Raw genomic sequence first — 26007 nt, 5'->3', positions numbered from 1 at the left:
CTAATGCGCAATTGTAATTGTTTATCGATTGTTTTCACCCTGTCTTTGCTAAAAACATAAATCATTCTAACTGACTGTAAACAAAGAGTATTTTTGATTATGCATCTTAAAAATGAATAATTGAGCCAAATCAACCTTTGACCTAAAGAATCTTCTCATTTTGCGCTTTTGTGTTACCTTTACAAAAAAGACCTTTAAGACATTTTACTACAAAGCGCTTTTGTGCCCCCATTAAAACTAACGAAAGTTATTCACTCTTGCGGTTAAAATTGAACGAGAGTTTAAAAAAGTCCAAAATACTTGTAAAGGTGTATAATTTTCTCTCAACAAGCTGTTCTGTTCAATAACAGAATACGTATTTTTATAATCACCAGTGGTTAGATTTGTCACTTTAAACTTCAATTTTTTCAAATTATCTTGTTTAAACCGCTTTATTAGAGATCGAATGCTATAAGAGATCAAGTTACAACGAACTTGTACAACCGCATTTGTTACCATTCAAGATTTATTTGTCAAAGAAGTAGAGCACTTTTTCTGAAGGTAAAAAAGTTTTCAAAAATGACCAGTTCTGATCGCCTTGTGACTTTTGACGTGAACAAAGACAAAATGGGGGACGAATTCGGGAACTACGGGACCATAGAACACGGGGAAAATGGTGCGAAAGGAAAAGAGCACGCAGAAAATGGGTCGAAGAGAAATAATCTGGGAATCAGAATGGATGACGACAGAGCTTACACTCCATCTGAGATTATCAAACTGATCGGGTAAGCAAATTCAGCCACACTTTTCAGAATTAACTCTCTTTTCCTGGATCTTTATCCGTTTTTGCCCCCCCCCCCCCCCCAGTACGCTATACACACCCCCAGTTACAGAGCGCTTGTCATTACATTGTAAATCATCATGTAAAAATAAAGCACGTGGTTCTGAGGGGTGCAAATAATACGCACCCACTAAGCTGGGGGCAGAAACGGAAACGATCGCTTTTCCTATTATTGCTGGACGCGTCTTTAACAATAAAGACGAATCTCAAAGTTTTGAGCGTATGTAATTTTATAAATTATCCCTGGAAGTTTGTAAAATCGTTGTACACTTCGAAAGCCGACCCGTTCCCATAAAAATAACAGATACTTAGATGTGTAACAGGGATTTTTCTTTCATTTGAAAAAGGACCAAAACGACCACATAACTAAAGTACATATAGTTTAGTAACAAATTGAAATCATTTCTGTCGGGTCAGGTTTTGACGAGAATTTAATGTAAGATATCAGGTAAAGTAAAGAGCGGTAAAAAAACATTTTTTACCCGTTAATTTTGTTATGATTTGCGGTTTTTGGCGGTATTTTTTTCCACCGCATTCATACCAAAAAGAGCTTTTCCACAAATACTAGCACATCTGACTTTCGCTATGAAAGCCATTTTTTCATCCACTGCGCCATCTTTAACCAAATAATATTATTTCTTCTGAATTTAATTTAGATTACTCGTTTAAAAAGATATGTTAAAATTTTGTATGATTAACGGTTTTTAGTGGTGGACATATCAATTTCAACGATTAAATGGTGACAAAACACATCTGTTAGCCACAAGATCACGCCCTTAAGAACTCCCGCAAAATTGACAATGATTGAAATGGAAATGAACACACGTGATAACAAAAACTATTTGATTCGGTAGCTAAGCCATGATTTAATAAAAGTAACAGTTACTCAAATTCTCCAACCGACTACTGGGCTTCCACGACAACATTGTCACCGCTACCAGCAGAAAACGGTGGAAAAAATTGTGCCCAACAAAATTTTGCCATTAAAAAATTTCACCACTGAAATAATTTATGAGTCATTATAGCAATGCCATTAAAGAAATGAACTGATGTTTTTAGGTTAACTCACTTCAAGAATGTCTTTTCAATTCTTTCAGCGTTAAAACTTTTATTAGTTTTTTTTTAATTTTAGAGATGAACAATTTTTTTTGCGTGTTTCATCAAACTCAGCGCTAAAATGGAAAGTTTTTTCAATCATTTACAGCATTCAATAAACACTTCGACTCCTTCAGCAATTGTCTTTAATGATACCTCAACATGATTGCCCTATCACTGAGTGCTCTCACAGATATTTCTAATGAATGGTAGCAAGACATGCAAATGCATAGCTGATAGCTGATATTTGTCGTGATACAGAAAAATTGTTCTTCCATAGCATATACAATTTTTTCAGAAAAAATTTGTTTTCGCAACACAGTTCCTTCCAAATTTTGCTATTGGCTAAATTTATCTGAATACTTTTTTATTTGTTGCTTTTTTAAATTTCCCTGGATATCACGGACCAAAAAAAAGGTTCAAACTAGAGATACTTCAGTGGGCGAACCTGAAAATCTGTGCAAGAAAGGTAAAGTTGTCAACAATATTGATATTGGTTTTAACTCTAAACACAGAGGAGGGTTGCTGAATGGTTCGATGAGTGTTTTTTGCTAAATTTTTGATCAAAATTGTGCCAAATATTCTTTTCTATGCCACTTTGGTTCAGTTCACCGGAAATAGGGACTTGGAAACTACTAACACGGTATTTTTTAACTCAAGAATAGTTAATTTTGATTCCGGTTCATACAAGAGTCTCTTGAATTAAAACATTGCAACTTTTACTAGTTAAACTCGATCTGTATACAAAAGTCAATTAATACTTCTGATACATTAAAAACTTTGTTTGTCAAATTATACATTTTGCAAACAATTGGAACGGTTAGATGTTTCAATTGGACGCGCATCTATATCAGGGCTAGTTTCCTTGTCTTCGTGGAATCTTACAATAAAAAAGTTTGGAATTCTTTACGGATGGAAATGATTGAAACTTTAAACTAAAATTAGCTTCTGATTGCGAACTCATGGTTTTTAAGGCCTTCAAAAACTATTTTTCAAAACTTAGACTGAATTCTTGTGCCTTGCCCGCGCTTTTAGTTTTTTGTTTTGTTTCTTTATTTAGTGCTGGTATAATTATGCCCTGATTCATATAATATCAAGGAAATTTTTGTGATTTTTTGCACTATGTATGTTTTAGATCATACTTTTTTGACTTGTAGCTAAATCTCAGCAAGAACAACTCAATTTTTTTTCCACATAGAAAAAAATCTATTTTTACAATGGTATCATTTTTAACTAACTGATTCCCAGCTTCTGTATTACGATTATTAAAAAAAATGACTTTGCGCTTTTTTGAGGTTCATTATTGTTCGCTTGAAAAAGTTTCTTTTTATTGGCAGATCCAACTGACGTCTAGCGAACGCGCAAGGGAATAAAATATATGATCTTGGTGAATATCTCATGGTTTTGACGGCTGCAAAACCATTCTCTAGCAAAATTTGTTGGAGTTTTTAATTCCTACTTGTTTTTTTGTTGTTTTTTGTAGTCGTTGAAAATTTTCTAGAAAACCAAGCACATCATTGATTTTCTTGAATGTTTAAGTCAACCAGTAAAAAAAATCATATTTTATCTAAATGTTTCGTTGACATTCAGACGAAACGTTGTCAAAATAGAAAAAGATGATTGTGCCTTTGTTGTTTTTCTTCTTGTTTTTCCAAGAAACTATCTTACTCTCATTATCGATGGGCATCATATATTGTTTTGTGAACAGAGCTTTAACTTTTCTGTTGGTTATATTTTTTACTGAAGTTTTAAGGAAATTTTTTTACTGAAGATTTATTTTTTACTGAAGATTTATATTTTTTACTGAAGATTTATTTTATCTAAATGTTTCTGAAGATGGTATATTTTTTACTGAAGATTTATTTTATCTAAATGTTTCCTTGACATTCAGACGAAACGTTGTCAAAATAGAAAAAGATGATTGTGCCTTTGTTGTTTTTCTTCTTGTTTTTCCAAGAAACTATCTTACTCTCATTATCGATGGGCATCATATATTGTTTTGTGAACAGAGCTTTAACTTTTCTGTTGGTTATATTTTTTACTGAAGTTTTAAGGAATGAGATCTTCATATGAAACTAGTGTTATGGGTTTTACCTCCAAACACAGAGGAGGGTTGCTTAATGGTTTCATTGGTGTTTCTTGATGAATTTTTGAGAACTTTTTGAATTCAAGACTTTCTCATCAAAAAGTGGTGCCAAATATTTTTTTATACACCACTTTGTTTCAGTTAACAAGAAGTATGGGCCTGGAATCTACTAACCCGGTATTATTCAACTAAAAAAATGTTTTCTCTGATTCGAGTTCATACAAGGGTCTCTTGAATTAAAATATTTTGTTTCTGGCGTTATTAGCTTGATTTGTATTCAAAATTTTTTAAATAATTTTGATGCAATAAAATTTTTTTTGCCAATTATCCTTTTCGCAAACATTTGGAGCAATTAGGTGTTTCAGTTGCACGCGCATCTATATCAGGGCTAGTTTTCTTCTCTTAGTGAACTCTTACATTTAAAAGTGTTTGGGTTTCTTTATTGACGGAAATGATTACAAGATTACGAACAAATTAGAGTTGAGTTTGAACTCATGGTTTTTAAGTCCTTCACAATTTAATTTCAATACTTAAACTGAAATATTGTGTTTAACCTGTGATTTTCAATTTTTTAGATTCTATATTTGGTAGCTGTATAACTATTGGTATAACGCAGAGTTTGGTTGCTTAATGCTTCGATTAGTGTTTTTTGCTGAAATTTTGATAAGTTTTCGAAATCCAGACTTCTTCTTCAAATGTAGTGCCAAATTTTTTGTTCTATGCCATTTTGTTTCAGTTCATCAGAATTAGGGACCTGGAATCTACCAACACGGTATTTTGCAACTCCAAAAATAGATAATGCTGATTTCTGTTCATACAAGAGTCTCTTGAAAAAAATTTTGCCATTTTTTGCTAATAACTTTTGATACATTGAAAAATTTTGATTGCCTAATTTTCCACTTCGCAAACATTTGGACCAATTAAGTGTTTCAGTTGGTCGCGCATCTATATCAGGGTTAGTTTTCTTCTCTTCGTGGACTCCCACAATAAAAGTTGTTAGGATTTCCTTATCGACGGAAATGATCACAAGTTTACGAATAAATTAGATTTTGAGTTTAAATTCATGTTTTTCAAGGCCTTCACAAATTGTTTTCAAAACTTAAACTGAATTCTCGTGTTTTGGCAGCGCTTTTTTAGTTTATTTGGTATTGGAATAATTTTTGTATAACACAGATGATGGTTGCTGAACGGTTCGAGTAATGTTTTTTCCTGACTTTTTGATAAATTTTCTCATCAAAAAAGGTGCGAAATTTTCTTCTATGCCATTTTGTTTCCGTTTATCAGAAATAGGGACCTGGAATCTACCAACATGGTGTTTTTCAACTCTAAAAACAGTTAATTCTGATTCCTGTTCATACAAGAGTCCTTTGAATAGAAACCTTGCCGTTTTTTGCTAATTTATCTCGATCTGTATCCAAAATTCAAAAATAACTTTTGATAAAACGAAAAAGTTCGATTGCCAAATTATCCACTTCGCTAACTTTTGAAACAATAAGGTGTTTCAGTTGGACGCGCATCTATATCACGGCTAGTTTTCTTCTCTTCGTAGACTCTTATAAAAATTGTTTCTATTCCTTTATCGAAGGAATTGGATACAAGTTAACATAAAAATTAGCTTGTGAGAGCAATCTCATAGTGTTTCAAGTGTTCACAAAGTGTTGTTCATTACTTAGACTAAATCTTTGTCTTTTTCCCGCGCATTTAATTTTTTTAGTTTTTTAATTGGCACTGGTCTAACTATACCATGATTCATGTAATATCCGGAAAATTTCCGTGATTTTATGAATTAGGCATCTTTTAGATAAAACTTCTTGAACTTGTATTTTAATCTCAGCTATTTGAGAACTCAAACTTTTTTTCCCGTGATTGGAAAAATAATTTTGACACCGGTATGATTTTTAAACAACTGATTCTTGGCCTCTGTTCTACAAGTATTAAAAAACTTTTACAATTCCGCCTCGCATTTTTGTGATTCGTAATTGTTTGCTTTAAAAAACATAATATTATTGACAGATCAAAATGACGCCTAGAGAAAGCACAAGAAGGCATATTAAATGAACTTGATGAAAGAATTATGTTATGACGGCTGTAACACCATTCTCTAGCAACATTTATCGGAGTCTTTAGTACTTAATTTGAATTTATTAATAAACCAAAAAAATCATTTTGTATTGAAAAGTTTTAATGACTTTCCGATAAAACGTTGTCAAAGAGGAAAAAAAATTTATACCTTCGCGTTTTTTTCTTGTATTTCTAATCACCAAACTTAGTGTCATCATCGATAGACAACATCAACTTTTTGCGAGATAGAATATTAGTTTTCCTGTTGGTTATCTATTTTGGTCGACGTAATAAGTGCTGAAAATTTCCTAATAACTTATTGTCAAAAAAAGTGGCATTAGTTTTACCTCTAAACACAGGGGAGGTTTGCCGAATGGATTAATTGCCGTTTCGCTAAGATTTTGATATCTTCTCGAGTTCGAGACTCTCCTATCAAAAACTGTGCAAAATTCTCTTCTCTATGACACTTTGATTCAGTTTACCAGAATTAGAGACCTGGAAACTAATAACACAGTTTTTTCCAATTCAAAAAATTTAATTTTGGTTCCGGTTCACAAAAGAGTCTCTTGAATTAAATATCGCCGTTTTTGGCTAAATTAGGTTGATCTGTATCCAAAACTAATTTATTAATTTTGAGACATTCAAAGTTTTTGTTTGCCAACTTATCAATTTCGCAAACATTTGGAGCAATTATGTGTTTCATTGGAAGCGCATCCATATCAGAGCTGGTTTTTTTCTCTTAGTGGACTCTTTTAAAAAAATTGTTCGGATTCCTTTATCGAAGGATTTGGTTACAAGTTAACATAAAAATTAGCTTGTGAGAGCAATCTCATAGTGTTTCAAGTCTTCACAAAGTGTTGTTCAATACTTAAACTAAATCTTTGTTTTTTGGCCGCGCATTTAATTTTTTTAGTTTTTTTAATTGGCATTGGTCTAATTATACCATGATTCATGTAATATCCGGAAAATTTCCGTGATTTTATGATTTAAGCATATTTTAGATAATAATTCTTGGACTTGTAGCTTAATCTCAGTTTTTTGAACTACTCAAACTTTTGTTCCAATGAATGGAATAATAATTTTGACACTGGTATCGTTTTTAAACAACTGATTCTTGGCCTCTGTTCTACAAGTATTAAAAAACTTTTACAATTCCGCCGCGCGTTTTTGTGATTCATAATTGTTTGCTTTAAAAAACATAATATTATTGACAGATCAAAATGACGCCTAGAGAAAGCACAAGAAGGCATATTAAATGAACTTGATGAAATAATTATTTTATAACGGCTGTAACACCATTCTCTAGCAACATTTATCGGAGTCTTTATTACTTAACTTGAATTTAATAAAAAACCAAAAAAAATCATTTTGTATTGAAAAGTTTTAATGACTTTCCGATAAAACGTTCTCAAAGAAGAAAAAGAATTTATACCTTCGCGTTTTTCTTCTTGTATTTCTAATCACCAAACTTGGTGTCATTATCGATAGACATCATCAACTTTTTGCGAGATAGAATAATAGTTTTTCTGTTGGTTATCTATTTTGGTTGACGTAATAAGTGCTGAAAAATTTCTAATAAACTATTGTCAAAAATAGTGGCATTAGTTTTTCCTCTAAACACAGGTTGCCGAATGGATTGATTGGCGTTTTGCTAAGATTTTGATAACTTCTCGATATCGAGACTTTCCTTTCAAAAACTGTGCAAAATTTTCTTCTCTATGACACTCGTTTCAGTTTACCAGAAGTAGAGACCTGGAAACTAGTAACACAGTTTTTTCCAAATCAAAAAATTAATTTTGGTTCCGGTTCACAAAAAGGTCTCTTGAATTAAATATCGGCGTTTTTGGCTATATTAGGTTGATCTGTATCTAAAACTAATTATTTATTTTTGATACATTCAAAGTTTTTGTTTGCCAAGTTATCAATTTCGCAAACATTTGGAGCAATTAGGTCTTTCATTGGACGCGCATCCATATCAGAGCTGGTTTTTTTCTCATCGTGGACTCTTATAAAAAATTGTTTGGATGCCTTTATCGAAGGAATTGATTACAAGTTAACATAAAAATTAGCTTGTGAGTGCAATCTCGTAGTGTTTCAAGTCTTCACAAAGTGTTGTTCAATACTTATACTAAATCTTTGTTTTTTGCCCGCACATTTAATATTTTTAGTTTTTTTAATTGGCACTGGTCTAATTATACCATGATTCATGTAATATCCGGAAAATTTCCGTGATTTTACGAACTAAGCATATTTTAGATAATAATTCTTGGACTTGTAGCTTAATCTCAGTTTTTTGATCAACTCAAACTTTTGTTCCCATAAATGGAATAATAATTTTGACACTGGTATCATTTTTAAACAACTGATTCTTGGCCTCTGTTCTACAAGTATTAAAAAACTTTTACAATTCCGCCGCGCATTTTTGAGATTCATAATTGTTTGCTTTAAAAAACATAATATTATTGACAGATCAAAATGCGCCTAGAGAAAGCACAAGAAGGCATAGTAAATGAGCTTGACGAATGAATTATGGATATGACGGCTGCAACACCATTCTCTAGCAACATTTATCGGAGTTTTTAGTTCTTAATTTGAATGTATTAATAAAACAAAAAAATTTCATTTTGTATTGAAAAGTTTTAATGACTTTCCGATAAAACGTTCTCAAAGAAGAAAAAGAATTTATACCTTCGCGTTTTTCTTCTTGTATTTCTAATCACCAAACTTGGTGTCATTATCGATAGACATCATCAACTTTTTGCGAGATAAAATATTAGTTTTTCTGTTGGTTATCTATTTTGGTTGACGTAATAAGTGCTGAAAATTCCCTAATAAACTATTGTCAAAAATTAGTGGCATTAGTTTTACCCCTCAAAACAGGGGAGATTTGCCGAATGGATTGATTGGCGTTTTGCTAAGATTTTGAAAACTTCTCGATTTCGAGACTTTCCTATCAAAAACTGTGCAAAATTTTCTTCTCTATGACACTTTGTTCCAGTTTACCAGAAGTAGAGACCTGGAAACTAATAACACGGTGTTTTCAAAACTCAAAAAAAATATATTTAGTTCCGGTTCACACAAGAGTCTCTTGAATTAAATATTGCCGTTTTTGGCTAAATTAGTTCGATCTGTATCCAAAACTAATTATTTAATTTTGATACATTCAAAGTTTTTGTTTGTCAAGTTATCCATTTCGCAAACATTTGGAGCAATTAGGTGTTTCATTGGAGCGGCATCTATATCAGAGCTGGTTTTTTCTGTTCGTGGACTCTTACAAAAAAAAATTGTTAGGATTTCTTTATCGACGGAAATGATTACAAATTTACATGAAAATTAGCTTGTTAGTGCAAAGTCATGACTTCTAAGTCCTTAACAATTTTTTTTCAATACTTAAACTGAATTCTTGTGTTTTGCCTGAACTTTGTATCTTTTTAGTTTCTTTAATTGGTAGTGGTATAAATGTTCCTTGATTCATTTAATATCGAGAAATTTTCCGTGAATTTGTGAATTACGTATCTTTTTGATCAAACTTCGTTTACTGGTAGCTTCATCTAAGTGAGAACAACTAATTTTTTTCCTCGTGAAGTAAAATTTAATTTGGACACTGATATCATTTTTATCTTAATGATTTTTGTCTTCTAATCTACGAGTTTTCACAAAAAGAATTTTACATGTTTGCTCACTTTTGAGGTTAGCAATTGTTTTTTCTGGATTGAAAATATTCTAGATTATCAAACATATCATTGACTTCCTTGATTTTGTAAATCAAACAATTCAAAATTTTTATGTTCTATCTAAATGCTATAATGGCAATCAGATGAAACGGTGTCAAAGAATAAAATGATTTTTGGAGTTTCGCAATTTTTCTTCCTGATTTTCTAATCACCAAACTTAGTCTCAATATTGATAAGACTCAACAAATTTTGCTGAAACAGACCTTAATTTTTCTGTTGGTTATATATTTTGAACGACGTCTTAAGGGCTGAGAAATTCAAAAGAAATTGTTATCAAAACTGGTGTGAATAATATTACCTCTAAGAACAGAGGTCGGTTGCTAAATGGTTCAATTAGTGTCTTTTGCTGAATTTTTGAAAAGCTTTCAAATTCTAGATTTCCTCATCAAAAATGGTATCAAATTTTTTTCTATGCCACTTTGTTTCAGTTTACCAGAAGTAAGGACCTGGAATCTAAAAAAACGGTATTTTCAATTCCAGAAAAGATTTATTGTGATTCCGATTCATACATGATTCTCTTGAATATTGCCGTTTCTGGGTAAATTAACTCAATCTAAATCAGAAACTCATAAATTAATTTTGATACATTGAAAAAATTTGTTAGCCAAATGGTTCATTCCAAAAATCACTTGGAACAATTAGGTGTTTCAGTTGGAAGCGCATTCATACCAGGGATAGTTTTCTCCTCTTCGTGGAAAAAAAACTGTTCGGGTTTGTTTATTCACAAAAATGATTACAAGTTTACATAAAAATTAACTTGTGAGTGCAAACTCATGGATTTTAAGGCCTTCATAAAGTCAATTTCAAAACTTAAACTTAATTCTTGTGTTGTGCCCGCACTTTTAATTTTTTTTTAGTTTTTTAATTGGTACAGGTATGATAATGCACTGACTCATTTTATATCAAAAAAATTTTCGTGAACTTTTGAGCTATGCATCCTTTAGATTATACATCTTTGACTGGAAGATTAATCTCAGTACGATCAACTCAATCTTTTTTCCACGAGAAAAAAATATTAATTATGGCAATGGTTTCATTTTTAACTAAATGAATTTTGGCTTCCGTAATATGAGTATTAAAAAAATGACTTTTACAAGTTTGCGCATATTTGAAGTTTTTAATTTTTCGCTCGAAAAAACTCATTTTATTGACAGATCCAATTGACGTCTAGAGAAAGCGCAAACGAACATATTAAATGATCTTGGTGAATATCTCCAACACCGTCCAATCCCTGCAACACCGTGTCGCCTGTAACACCGTCCAATCCCCAAACTTATTCTCATTAAATATATGCATCATAATTTTTTTGAGCAAGAACATGAATTTTTTTGGTTATCTTTTTTGATTGACGTGTTAAGGGCTGACAATTTTATAAGAAGCTGTTTTCAAAAAAAGTGTTATAAATTTAACCTCTAGACAAAGAGGAGGTTTGCTGAATGATTCGATTGGTGTTTTTTGGTGGAATTTTGAACTTTTCAAATTCCAGACTTTCTCATCAAAAATGGTGCTATATGTTCTTCTCGGTTCCACTTTGTTTCAACTTACCAGATGTAGGGACCTGGAATCTACTAAAACGGTATTTTTCGACTCCAAAAAATGTTAATCGGGACTCCAGTTCGGACAAGAGTTTCTTGAATAGAAATATTGCCGTTTTGTGCTAATTTGACTCGATCTGTATCCAAAATTCATTAATTACTTTTGATATATTGAAAAAAAATTCGCCAATATCGTAGTTTTATTGGCGTGAATAATGTGATTAATTATTTTGTCAATTTTTTGAGGAGCGTCTGTGTTTATTGTCTGTTGTTGTGTTGTGACTTAAGCTCACTAATAAAAAGCGCAATCTGATTTCTGAAATCTTCAAGTTAATTTGCTTTCGTTCTCAGTTGACAGTCTATGGTTTTTGTGACTTTTGAAAAAACTGGTTTTAAAAAAGTGCTGAATTTTTGAGCTTGGATTATCTGTGATATCTGTGATTTTTTGAGGTTGTTCTTTGTCTTCCTTACCACAATATCACTCGGATGGGGAAGTCCCATTGGCGTTGAAAAATTGCGCAATGGAAACTCATGAATATTCCTAGATAAGATAACCGTTTTAACGGCTGCGATAACGTTTTCTTGCCAATTTTTATAATTGTTTTAATAAAGTGTTTGACTGTTTTTTCGCTCTTTTGTAGTCGTATGACATAGGGTGGATAAAGACAGGCTTGAATTGTTCCCTCAAAAGTTTTGAACTAACAAGTTTCAATTGATTCCTCGCCTATACATCAAGAGATGTAAATGAATCTTTTTAATGATTTCGGTTGATACCTAATGGTTTTAATCACCTTTTTTTGAATAATTTGTAAAATCTTACTATAATCTTTTCTTAATCTTTGCCCATTCGGCTGTATTTGTTCGAATTGGCTAGAAGTCTTATTAAGAACAGTTCACATGTCTATTTAAGTAAGGTACAGGTTAGTTTGTCTAGTTCAGGTGTCATTGGATGTCATTTGGATTTTGCTATTGTGTTTTCCTTCTAAGGATAGACATCGAGTTTTGAGTGTAATTAATGTTGAACCATAGGTGAATTTTTAAAGTGTTCTATCTCTTTGTCATTTGGTAAACCATTAAGTCAAGAGTGATGAGCGGGGTCGGACCATTATGTGCCAACGCGCATTACCGAGCCTCCTTGTTTTCGTTTGCGATCGCTTTCCAGTGCCGTGTGTTTCGAATGTGTCCTTCTATCTCTGTCTACACCACCCAAGCAAAATTAATAACTGTTTGAGCATGCTTATAATGCAAATTAGTTGAGTGCATGGGACTATAATAAGCAAAGATGGCAGCCAAACTTATGCTCTTGAAAATTGAACACATGACGCTGCTAATTTGAAACAAAATTAATTAAAAAATGGAAAGGAAATCACCAATGGGAAAAAGTGCACAGTAGAAAAAAAAGTTTTTAATTGACAAAAGAGGAAAAGCTGTGACTGAAGCGCAATAGAAACAATTATGTCATCAATTTTTATTGCGCATTTGTCAGATTTGGAGCAAACGAAGTGAAATAATTTGGTTGCATATTTTGCGCCATTTGCCATGAAAAATTTATTGAAAGATCAACACAAATTCAATAGAAACATCAATTGCAAATAAAATCGGGTACCATTTATTGTCTCATATGTAAGGCCAATACTTTATAGTGTACAAAAAATAAATAAAAAAGGCAAATCAATTTGATGGCAAAGAACTAAAAAAGAGAAAATATAGTGGAAATATTCTGTCGAATGTTAATTTAAAAAAGTCAACCTTGATGACTCCTGCTTGAAAATGATGAAATTCGGAATAGCCAGCAACTATAACTTCGTACCCTTTGGACACCATCTCATGGTGCAACTTATTTCATTTGACGTCAATTCTATCAATGACAGAACAAAATAAATAAGTTTCCCTTAAACTGGGTTCGAACATAAATCACAAAATGACGAACTCATGTGAGCTATGAGGCAACAACAATGATAGCTTATTACCTATTCAAATCTTTTTTGTTTTCTAAATGAAGCAATGGGTATCCCTGGCAGCATCCTTTTTTATTTAAACTGACAGATTTAGTAAAATATTAATACTAAAATTTAACAAATTAAAAGAAAAACAAAATTTCTCTGATTTAAGTCATGTCTTGATGAAAAAATGATAGCATCAACGCTCTGCTTCTGGAAAAATTTTTAGTTATGGGTTCAATTTAGAATTGACAATTTTGACTACTTCCAATTATAGTCCCCAACGTGCAGAAACTATAGCCCTCAATTATGGTTATCTTTTCTGTTAACCCCACCCACCCCCCATGTCGATTTGCATCCCTCACTTAAACATAACCCAACCCTCAAAATCTGCCAGTCCAAGTCCACTACATCAACATTTCCAACCACTCATCGGACAAACTGGATCAACAGGATCATACATTGTCAGCTTTCTCAGAGGGCGAACGAGGTGACGCCCTTGGCCCACAGTAGTCGAAAGAAAAAGTATTGTTTTAAACTCTAGTAAACTCATACCGTTATTTACATAGTTATGTTACGTTGTGGTGCACAACATGGCGCAGTTAGAAGAATTAGTTTTGCGCACACCAGTTTTGACAGTGTAACGGCTGCTCTCCTTGTGTTTCACAAAGAAAGTTTTACACCGCCCAGTTCGTTTTGAGTGTTTACAAAATCTGTCCGGATACTTCGTTTATGCAGTTTGCTGTTGTAACTGTATATCCGTACTGCTGTACTTACCGTTGCATTAACTATTCTGTTCGTAATTATTGGCTAATCTTAGTTTTTCAACTATCGATTTGAACTGGATTGCTACAGATCACACAATACGGGATCTCTTTATGTATACCAGTTCATACCTGTTCAAACAAATCGAAGACAAAGATATATGTCTAAGACCTGTTTGTGCAAAAACATTTAAATTTAAACTTAAGTTGGCTTCTGCTGTTTGTACTCACAAGTTGAGAATACCAGAAACTGGGGTTGTAATGGTTGAATTTCAGCTCCAATAATTCGTAATTACAAGACACAGTAACAGAATTTACTGCTCAAAAATAATATTTTGAATACAAGACATAGTAACAATTTACTGCTCGGGAATATTTCTAGTTCAAGACACACTAACACGTTATTTACTGCTCAAGACAATTTGTTTTTTTTACATATTTTGCTGAGTTATACTTTAAGCCGTTTTCTGCGGCTGCTACGTTGAGTTCTGTGTGTTGCTTTTTGTTTTTTCCCCCTTTTCTCTTTTTTCTCACGTGACAAACTGTAACTAGAACTAGAACTATAACTATAACTATTAAATGACTAGGACAACAGAAAGTGCTTTGTTTCTATTTTCCCGCCTACGCAAGCTTAGCGAGCTGAGCTCCAACATCGCCGGCCCTGTTTTCCTTCGTGAAAACATCTTCGTCCATTGATAGTACTGGAGCGAGTTTCACCACAGGTCTCTTGTAGACTCCGTCCTTTGTTTGAATCGTTGCTGATTGAATTGTTCGGTCAGAACCCTCCATAGTTTCTGTTACTCGACCAAGTTTGTAATATCCTCGTTTGTCACTGTCTTCGACTAACCAAACGAGATCACCTTTGTTCAGAATTCTGTTTGTTTCGCAATTCCATTTTTGTCGATTGTTCAATGTTGGCAGATACTTTTTTCTGAATCTGTCCCAGAAGAGATCGGAGTACGCTTGTGTTTGGCGGAAGAGCTTTCTATGATTAACAAACTCTTCTGCGCATGGTAGGTATGGTAAACAAACAATTTTGTTGCCGAGCAAGAAGTGGTTTGGAGTAATAGATTCCAAATCATTTACATCCGAACTAACTGGTGTCAAGGGTCTTGCATTCAACGTCTGCTCTCTGCTCAACAAGACACATTGTTGTAGAAAGAACATCTTCCGAAATTAATCGGTTCGCCAACACTGCGTACATTGCTTTCTTGCAACTTCTGACCAGTCTTTACCACACTCCTCCAAAGTGAGGTGCGGCAGGCGGGTTGAACTTCCATCTGATTCCTTGTTGAACCAAATGTTCTTCAATTCTTTCTTTGTTCCATGCTGCGACATACTCTTTGAACTCCCGGTCTGCTCCAGCGAAGTTGGTCCCGTTGTCACTTATCATTTTTATGGGTTTGCCCCTTCGAGCTATGAACCGCATAATTGCATTTAGACAACTGTCAGTGTCCAACTTTTGAACTATATCTATATGTACGGCTCGTACGGTTAGACATGTGAACAAACAACACCATCGTTTTTCATTTCTGCGCCCAATTTTAACTGTAAATGGGCCAAAGTAATCTGCTCCAACATTTGCAAAAGCGGTTGAAGCATCAAACTTTTCTGTTGGTAGCTCGGCCATCAATGGAGTCATTGTTTGTGCTCTGCCTCTTCGGCAGGTGATGCATTTCTTTTTTATTGAACGCAAGGCGTTCCTTACGCCAATATTCCAGAATCGTTGCTGAACTATGTTTTTGACATGCTCAGTCTCTTCATGGGAATTATTCTTGTGCTCGTTACGTAAGAATAATTCCACAGCATGGTGTTTCCAATGTAACAATATTGGATGCTTTGCGTTGAAGTCCATTGACGTTTGCCTATTCTGCCTTTGGCGCGAATAAGTCTCCTTTGGTCACTGAAATGTGAAAACTGTAAAATTTTGCTACCTTTTGGGATTTCCTTTTCAGCTTTTAGAGATTTCATCTCTTCAGCAAATTGTTCTTGCTGCAGTAGTCTGGAGATGCTTGCTTGTGCACCCTATCTTTCTTCAACCCTTAGTGTTTTTGTTGCCGGTTTGTGTTTTTAAATACACGCTGTACGTATGCCATTGTATTTACTAGTCGGCTGAAATTACTGAATCTTTCCCACTGAATCATCGGCTTCTTCTCTTTAACCTTTGCTGAGAAGACCATTTGATCGTCTGAAGCAAATGTTAAATTCACCTGTTCAGGCCATTCGCTCTCTGGTTGCTTCAACCAGGCCGGCCCAGTGAGCCATTCGTTTCTCTTAAGTTCGTCAACATTGATCGCTCGTGTCCCGATATCAGTTGGATTGTTAATACCACTCACATGATTCCACCGTGAAACATTAGTTGTGTCCAAAATCTCAGCCCCTCTAATAGCAACAAACACTTGTTGCTTACGGTGGGAGCTATGAATCCATTGCAGAACAGTAGTGGAGTCTGTCCAAAGGTTACAACTGTGAATCTTCGTTTCGTGTTCTTTCACTATCGGTTCTTTAAGTCTCACCGCCATCACTGCTGCTTGTAGTTCCAAGCGTGGTATGGAAGGATGTCGCATCGGTGCAACTCTGCACTTTCCGATTACAAATGCTAAGTCTGCTGAGCAGTCTTTGGGCTTTGAACGAAGGTATTCCACTGCGCACTGTGTGTCTTCAGATGCGTCGGCGAACACATGAAGTTCTCATTTGTCCTTGGCTGTGCTGATGTATTTTCTATCAATGCTGGTTTCGGCTCTTTCTGGAAGCTTCTCCTTCCACTTCAGAAACTCTTCTTCTTCGTTAGGTTCTACTGAGTTGTCCCAATGGTTTCCATTTTTGTCCAGATGCTCTTCAGGAGTCGTCGCATATGAACACTGAATGGTGCAAACAGTCCAAGAGGATAAAACACTGAAGAAACTAGAGATAAGATCTTCTTTTGGGTGATTGGGTTCTCAACTTCTTTGCCTGTACCTCTACAAACCTGTAGACTATCTTCGATAATCGTCCACTGAAGCCCAAGCACGGATGAACCTTCCTTGACGGGTTCTACTTCAACCTGCTTTGTGTTGCTGATTGATCTTAAGTCCTCTGGGATTGCGTTGGTTACCATGTCACTGTTGGTGATCCACTCCTTCAGTTCAAATCCATGTTTTGAGAGAAGAGTTTGCAGTTGCTTGAAAACCTTGATTGCTTCTTCAGGTGTTTCGACTGACTTGATGAAATCGTCCATGTAGAAGTTGTTTTGGATTGTTTTTGCTGCAATTGGGAACTCGTCCTCGTTATCGATGGCTACTCGCTTCAGAGCGTAGTTGGCACAGGTTGGAGAATTCTTTGCTCCGAAAACATGACGTTGATGCTCGTAAATATGCACAGGTTTGTTCACTGTTGGTCGCCACAAGAATCTCAAGCAGCTTTTATCCCGTTCAGGAACTTGCACTTGCAGAAACATTGATTCACTATCTGTGGTTAGGGCTATTGGTCCTTCTCGAAATCTGAATATTGTTCCAATCAATCCGTTTAGTAGATCGGGTCCAGCTAACAACTTGTCTTTTAGGCATATATCCTTGTATTTTGCTGCAGCGTTGCATACACGGCGAACTTTACCCGGTTTGTTGGGGTGTAGTACTGGATGGTGTGGCAAATACCATTCCTTCCCGAAAGTGCCTTTGACTTCCGATTCACCAAGGATCTTCACAAATCCCTTTTCAACATCTGTAACAATTGACTGTTGATACAATTCTTTTAACTTTGGGTATCGTTGGAATCTTCGTTCCAGTGAGTAAATCTGACCAATGGCTGAGCTGTAATTGTTAGGAAGATTGAGTTCTGGTTCATTCCAGAGCATGCCCACTTCGTACAGCTCGCTTGTAAACTTTGTTGTGCTCTCTAGAAACTTCTGAGCTTGTTTCTCTTTTTTTGATTGACTCACAACATTTTTTTTGGAAGCATAAGTTTCTATGTCCCACCATGATTGGATATTTTCTGCCACTTTCACATCTTCTGTGAAGGCAAAATGACAAATATTTTAACTTTTTCTGCCTGTCACGGGACCAATGACTACCCATCCGAATTCTGTTAGGACGGCGAAAGGCTCACTTCGTGTTCCAATCTTATAGTCCAATGAAAGTTGAATTTCTTAGGCATCTTGTCCAAGTGTGATGCCTACTTCAATCAGGTTGAATGTTCTGTTAGTGAGAACATTCAGGTGTCTGAAGTTGTTTTTCAGTTCCTTGTAATCATATGTTGTGTTTCCCAAGGGGATTGATGGGTGTGCAAACGCTTCAATTGAATGCGCCTTTGAATGTAGTCCCTTTATTGTGATAGGAACCTTCTCTGTCCTCAAATCTTGCGTCCCATGTATGCCAGCTATGTTCAAGGTAACGTCCGTGCTTTTGGCTTGTAGTTGATCCTTAACACTTTGATCGATGAGTGATACTGTTGCACCACTATCGAGGAAAGCGTAGGTAGTCAACCTGTTAACACCACTCTGAACCGATACAGGAACTATTTGAAGAGAACTAGCAACTTGGTTACTCTGCTTGATTGTTGCTGCTCTTACGTTAACTGCGAGACTACCCTCGTCCATTTGGTTTTGTGAGTGTAGCAGTCCGTTGTGCATTTTGGTACATTCATTTATACCGCAAGGAAATCCAGAATAAGGAAGGATATTCTACAGTCATTCCAATTTCAGAAACCACCCTCATTGGTGTAGCATCCCCACAAAACCCGGATGAAAAATGAGCTGTCGACCCAAACCCAAATATGCCTTGCGAGATGTCTTTATTAGAGGCAGAACAACGCTCTGATTAAGAATAAACTTTGAAAACTCTTTAAACTCTGTATTTTTAAACTCTAATACTTCATTATCTAATATTTTATTATTTATATAAACGGTGAAAAAGTGCTAATTTTCTAATTTCAATTATTCAATTTTTATTTTTCTCCAACAGATGGAAATGTCATACGGAATGGATATTATCTTCAGAATATCCATTACCGTATTAAAGTTTAAAATTATTGACTTAATCCACTCAAGGGCAGTTGCTTTTAGTTCAATTCTTGATACATCTTCAGTTAAATATTTCAAGATTGTTCAGATTCCAGACAGGAAACTATGTAATCACGTGAATAAACAAATCTAACTTCCATTCTAATGCGTGAATAACATATGATCTCCTTTACCTTCTTTTGATCTTAGTTTGTTTAATCTCAATTCATTCCTATCAATTGCACCGCTGTTAATCAGCTGTAATTCAAAGTTAGCCAACTGCTCTTCAAATTAGCATGCTCAAGATAAGTCAAGTCATTGGCATCGCAAATACCAAAATCGTAATTCAGAATGAAAATAGTAGATACTAAGTACGCAAACGCGGCGCAATTGCCTCAATCATTTTGGTAAAGATACAATCGCTACTCATTTGACTAGTCACAAAGTAATTGAGTACAACACTCACGTTTTCATCGCCCCTCTCGAAGTTACTTAACTTCGTCTCAGAATCTGAAAGGTTCTCTGTGACAAATGTGATGTAATAATGTATACTAATCTACTCCAATTTTAAATAAAACAGCTGCGTGACTTTTTTGTTTATTAGACTATGGAGCTGATTACGAAACACTGTTATCATGCTACTCGATTGCTTTAGAGCAACATGGGCGAAAAAAGAGTTGAAAATTTTTATAGTGTAATCACAGTTGCAGTGTTGCACCCACTTTCATTGAAATCTATTCCATAGGACCAAGCAATTTTTTTAGAAAAAATTGTGATAGTTTTTTTACTTAAGTTTTTTTTCTAATAAAAGATAAAGCCCATGTTACAGGAAAGCAAACAATGATAGAAGCAATTATTTTTGTTGGTATGGAATCTTTTAAAATTTCTTTGTGAGATTACCTTCTGAAAAAGCAAACGCATTTCCATTCTGAATGTGGGATTGGTCGTCGCTATAGACAGTTATTCGGGACATTTATAAAGACCTACTTTCGCTATTGGGGAAATAAACCTTTTATTCATAGGGACATCAATTTTAAAATAACCGCCCGGACCGAACTCCAAGTCTATATCAGTACTGTTTAAGCCTAAATCCAAATCGTTTCCCAGCAATGGGCAACTCTAAATACTCTAAATAACTCTAAATCTTGTGTATTGCCTGTCAAGAGGTCACCAAGTCTTGGCTGTACTCCTCTGCACAGAGTGACCCAAGACTTGGACCTTCTCTTGGCAGAGAGACACAAGACTTGGGATTTCTCTGGGCAGAGACCCCAAGTCTTGATTTTTCTCTGTCAATAGAAACCTCAGAGATCGAGTCTGGAGTGTTCTCTTAGCAGCCTTGTATTTGACATGATCAAACTCTGAATCAGGTCTGGGACCTTGCCTGATTTATTTCTGAATCAGGCCTGCTGTTCTGTGGGGGCTCAGTACGGGTAGTTACATGTCTCATTTCATTACTGATTCAGAGCTATGATCATGTCACATTTTACACTTGGCAGTCTAACTCCCGGTCTGATTTAAGACTTGGCAGTTCTAAATCGAACTCTGAATTAGCACGCGGCAAGTGTAACTCCAAGTTTTGGTAAGTCGAAAATAGGTCCGGAAAACGTCAAAATTAGCAAAAAAAAACATTTAAAACAGGCCCGGAAAAAGCCGGAAAATTGGTCCCCTGCTGTCAGTTGGTATCAGTTTTCAGTGTTTACGAGAAAGTGTATAAAACTTAATGCACAATTCGTGGCACGTTGCAAAATTTTTCGAAATTCAAAGTTTTCACATAAAATTTTTCGAAAGGTTGATAATGAAATGGGAATCAACTTGCAATTGTTACCCAAGTCTTTGCCAAGGCTGCTAAGAGAACGCTCCAGACTCAATCTCTGAGGTTTCTATTGACAGAGAAAAATCAAGACTTGGGGGTCTCTGCCCAGAGAAATCCCAAGTCTTGGGTCTCTCTGCCAAGAGAAGGTCCAAGGTCACTCTGTGCAGAGGAGTACAACCACGACTTGGTGACCTCTTTTCAGGCAAGCCACAAGACTTGGGATTTCTCTCGGCAGGAAGGATCCAAGACTTGATTTTTTCTATACTTTTAACATAAGTTTGAGTACCCTAAAGTACAAATAAAGCACCAATTATGATTATGAATGCTATTTCAACCATGTTCGTGACTATTGGTGAGAAATGGTCACGTTTTCAAGGCCAAAGAGGTCCTTAAAGAGACAAATTCAATACTCATTGTTTATGAGAAATGAAGAGCTATAGCTATAAAAAAAACATTACAATACCAAACATGACAAATATACATAAAACAACATCCCAGAGCAAAAAAAATTGAAGTGGATTTTAAGGATATAGGGGAACTTCGAATTGTAGTAACGCTCGATATGAACAACTCCTTGACTAGAATGAAAAAAAATATATTTTAGAAATACATTTTGCAAAACAACGAAAAAACCGTTTGAAAATCTAACTTTTTTCCTGAGCAAGCTAGGTCAAAAATTCTTTTCGACGTTGATCCCAGTGATAAAGGGGAACTTTGATATGTAGTAACTCTTGATATAAACGACTCCTTGACTAGCTTGAAAGAGATCTATTTTAAAAATTCCTTTTGCAAAACAACGAAAAAACCGTTTGAAAATCTAACTTTTTTCCTAAGCAAGCTAGGTCAAAAACTCTTTTTTGACTTGGATCCCAGTGATATAGGGGAACTTTGAATTGTAGTAACGCTCGATATAAACGACTCCTTGACTAGCTTGAAAGAGATCTATTTTAAAAATTCTTTTTGCAAAACAACGAAAAAATTGTTTGAAAATCTAACTTTTTTCCTAAGCAAGCTAGGTCAAAAATTCTTTTTGGCATTGATCCAAGTGATATAATGGAACTTTGATTTGCAGTAACAATAGATTTGAACAACTCCTTGACTAGCTTGAAAAAAAATATATTTTAGAGATACATTTTGCAAAACAACGAAAAAACCGTTTGAAAATCTAACTTTTTTCCTAAGCAAGCTAGGTCAAAAACTCTTTTTGACTTGGATCCCAGTGATATAGGGGAACTTTGATTTGTAGTAACGCTCGATATAAACGACTCCTTGACGAGCTTGAAAGAAATGTATTTAAAAAAAAACATTTTGCAAAACAACGAAAAAACCGTTTGAAAATCTAAATTTTTCCTAAGCAAGCTAGGTCAAAAATTGTTTTTGAGTTGGATCCCAGTGATATAGGGGAACTTTGATTTGTAGTAACAATAGATTTGAACAACTCGTTGACTAGCTTGAAAAAAAAATATTTTAAAAATACTTTTTGCAAAACAGCGACTTGCCCTATAGACGGGCCCAGTACTGAAGTTACCCAAAATTGTCTTGTAAACTGTCCTGACACCAATTCAAACAAGTATAGTAGAATTGTCTTGCAAATTTTCCATTTGTTTCCCAATATGTTAACAGCATGCCAAACAGTTGATGAATATAATACAACAAGTCTTCTCAAATCCAGTGATTTCTATTAGTTGGTGTTCTTGCAAGCAAGTTTCCTTGAATTCCATTCAATATCTCAAGACAGCTTATATAAATTTCAACTATCTTTTTTTAGTGGTTGCCAGTCAATAATTGTTTTCCGAATCTTAATTTTGCAAAAAATTAATCATCACTTTCTTGATGCTCTATTCTTCTGAGAATTTTTAACTTCAATGCACGCAGCTTGCTTCAAACACTGCTTTTTTAAAACTGTACCAAGGTGTCCAATGCTCAAATTCAATTGCATCCAATTATTACACTAAAAAACCTAAAATATTAAAGTTGATGTCATTTGGGCAACGGAAAATTTTTGTCGACCAAAAATTGGTAGTCTATAACCGCTCAAAGACATAGCCCCTTCTATAGAGCACAAATTCGAAACATTTGACCCATAATTGTTATATACATTAATTTCCAAAAATTTATTAATTATACGTTTCAGTTATTTACCATGAAACGTGAATTGGATTTCTTGGAGTGAATGAAACAAAAACGAACTTTCATGCACGGATGAAAAATTATGCTCGATACCACTGACAGAATCGAAAATTTCTTTATGCAAAAATTTGTAAATATGAGCCAGAAAACAATTTTTGTTTCTGAACAAGTCGTCTTTGTAAAAAAAATTGTTATGTTTTTTTTACTTTGTTTAAACATTCTAGGAGAATTGTAAATTTGATTTTGGTTTTCTTCACATTTTTAGAACAAAAAAGTTCAACCCTTTCAGCTCAAATTTTTCAAAAATTAAGATTTCTGCCGTCAACTTTGTATTTTTTGCAATATTTTGAAATAGCGTACTAGGCTCTGATGTTTCACTTTCACTCGCGTTTCGAACTGATGCCGCATTCTGGAATGCTCTCGATAAATCTCAAATAAAAAAGTCGGTCAAACGCATACAAGTCTAACATATTTTCGAATAATGTTGCAGAATGATCTGATGCCTGTCATCTTTATGGAAGACAGAAAAAAACCCACTATTTTGAGTACAATATTGTTTCCTATAAATCTGAAACTTTAGATTTGGACGGTCGCAGTTAATAACAGTGTTAATTGTCTTCACGGGTTCCCTGGCAACGAGCTCAATTCTGGATCTATCATCGATTCTTTCGAACAGAATATTCATTGACCTAAACCTGACAAAAGAGATGGAATCAATTCTGGGTTTCGTCTCTTTCATTGGCCTGGCTCTGAGTTACGTCATCTCAGGACTGGTGTCTGACAAGATTGGCACGAGGAATTGTGTACTTTTGGCAGGTGTCTGGATGCTCTTTTGGAACTTGGTGACAAGTGCTGCGTGGAATGCTACGAGTGTGGTCGTTTGCAGATTCATATTCTGTCTCGGAGCAGGTATGTCTCGTCAATAGTTAAACATTCTATCAATCGGTGTAACGAAACCTAAACGAAAACTTCCCAGGTCATAATTTGAGGGCAGTTTTATCCCTAAAAGAGGGGTTGGCTTAAATGTGCCACCCCGTTCACTCTCTTTCGATATGAGATTAATTTAAAACCTCAAGATGGCGGAGTTTAAGATCATATTGACATCATAGACAGACCAAAAATTAACCACGTAATTCCAGTAGCCCAGAATGACATGAAGTTAAGTAAACCCAGACGCAATGTGCATTTGAGATCCAAAGTCATTTTGGTCACATATATTTTCATCTTTTCAGTATAGAATTATGCTCTCCGCATTTTTGCTGTATCTTGTATCTAATAACTTGGCAAATTGCTCAGTGTCTACTATATCACCAGCAGAATCTGTGATATATCCGCAGTATCTCAAAAAAGTCAACTATAAGTCTTGTTTACTTTGTTAAAAGCAGAGGCCTGTACATATTCTTAGACTCATATACAAGCCCTGAAAACATACAAGATGAACTAGAACTATTTGATCAAATTTGATTAGAAAAATAAAGTGAATAAAAATCAAAATGCGACAAAAGCAATGGGACAACGAACTGAAACGATTGGTTCTTAAATAAATATAGGACAACGAACTGAAACGATTGTTTATAAAACGAGAAATAAATCTAGGCAAAAAGAATAAGTAAACACGAAAAAAACTTACTAAAAAAACTATTTTTGAAAAAATCTACTGTTTTTAAATTCGGTTTCTTACTAACAATCAGATAACTGCTGAAAATTAAAACAAAAAAATACAACTTGACGCACAATATAGGAACAACGTTTCCTTTTACAGAAAATAGAAAGAAATTGCAATTGTGATGCTCTTTTGAAATTTACAGATCAATTGTTTATCAGAACTCAATTGCAAAAACCAAATGACTACGATAAGAGATTAACATGACACATATATATATATATATATATATATATATATCAAATTGTAGAAAAAACACAATCTTTTACAATTTGAAAGCAGACCACAAAAGTTTCTAATTTTCAGCAAAAAATGAATAAAGTTTTTTAAGCAACAATTCGCAATTAAATAACAAAGAACCCAAAACACACATTTTTATCGCTTTCCTTCAGTTTAAAGCCACCACAATTTCATCTTTTTCTCTACCTTCTTTTTCTCTTTCTCTCTTTCCCTCACTCTTTCTCTATCGCTCTCTTGCTCTCTCTCTCTTTCTCTCTCTCTCTCTCTCTCTCTCTCTCTCTCTCTCTCTCTCTCTCTCTCTCTCTCTCTCTCTCTCTGTTTATCTCTGTGTGTGTCTTTGTTCCCGTGTGTTTGTGTAGGTGTGTATATGTGTGCGTGTCGTTCATTGTACTTGGAACAAAAAACAGTACTTTCCCCATATATTGCTAGAAAATCAGCATGATAATTTCGTTTTCTTTTTTATGAATAACTTGATAAAGATGACTAATTCCAGTTCCAAGATGAACATCCTTTGGCATTGGACTTTTTATGCACTCAAGTAAATCGTTGAAGACTATCTGTGAGGCGCTTAGTAATAATTTAGTACAATTTAGTACAATCTGTGAGGCGCTAAGTAATAATTTAGTACAATTTAGTACAATTTAATACAATAATTCACAAATGAGCGGTCTGCCTATGTATAGGCCTCTCTCAGCTTATAAAAACGTTACAAACGTCTTGTGGGGGCATTATTGACTGCTTGATCATCCGATTTTGATGATCAAGCAAACTGAAACCTAGTTAATGCTGATCGCATAAAACAGAACAACTAAAGCTAAAACTAAAAACCAATTAACTGATTAATCGGTTTTTCTTTCTCTTAAATAAAATCTCCGGTAAATTTTTGCCGAAAATGGTTGTAATCAACTGTAATACTAGAAAATGAAACTGATTTTTGTTAATCCTCTAAGATAAATTTCGGACCAAAATGAAATCAAGAATCAAATTTTGACCAAACTAGGACCACGCATTCGAATATTTGAATTTCAATAACAGGGGACGAATAGGAATGTTAATTCTATAAAACAAGCACTCTGGAATGTTCAGCCGAAGAGCAGAACAGCTCAACTGTCAGCTGTACTGCTCGGCTAAACCAAGTCAGAGATGATTAG

At 34.6% G+C, this 26007-nt stretch overlaps 1 protein-coding gene across 1 annotated transcript; it reads left to right on the top strand.

Moving 5' to 3' along the window:
* Positions 1-468: 468 nt before the first annotated feature.
* On the top strand, positions 469-26007 carry LOC142352884 (uncharacterized). The gene is made up of 3 exons (XM_075405039.1): positions 469-764; positions 23534-23862; positions 25943-26007. The coding sequence occupies exons 1-3, from the start codon at positions 559-561 to the stop codon at positions 26005-26007; spliced, it is 600 nt and encodes a 199-aa protein (XP_075261154.1). The 5' UTR covers positions 469-558.

Source organism: Convolutriloba macropyga, chromosome 14 (genome assembly GCF_964194025.1).
Source record: "Convolutriloba macropyga chromosome 14, txConMacr16.3, whole genome shotgun sequence".
NCBI classification, from domain to species: Eukaryota; Metazoa; Xenacoelomorpha; order Acoela; family Convolutidae; genus Convolutriloba; species Convolutriloba macropyga.
The sequence above is the reverse complement of the archived record's forward strand: the minus strand, read 5'-3'. Positions and strand labels throughout refer to the sequence as shown.

What these genes read in the sequence shown, in the direction of transcription:
- LOC142352884 (XM_075405039.1), top strand. Translation starts at nt 559, where the DNA reads ATGACCAGTTCTGATCGCCTTGTGACTTTTGACGTGAACAAAGACAAA. An exon ending in GAGATTATCAAACTGATCGG is followed by an intron (nt 765 to 23,533) that starts GTAAGCAAATTC and finishes CTGAAACTTTAG; the next exon opens with ATTTGGACGGTCGCAGTTAA. An exon ending in CATATTCTGTCTCGGAGCAG is followed by an intron (nt 23,863 to 25,942) that starts GTATGTCTCGTC and finishes TGGAATGTTCAG; the next exon opens with CCGAAGAGCAGAACAGCTCA.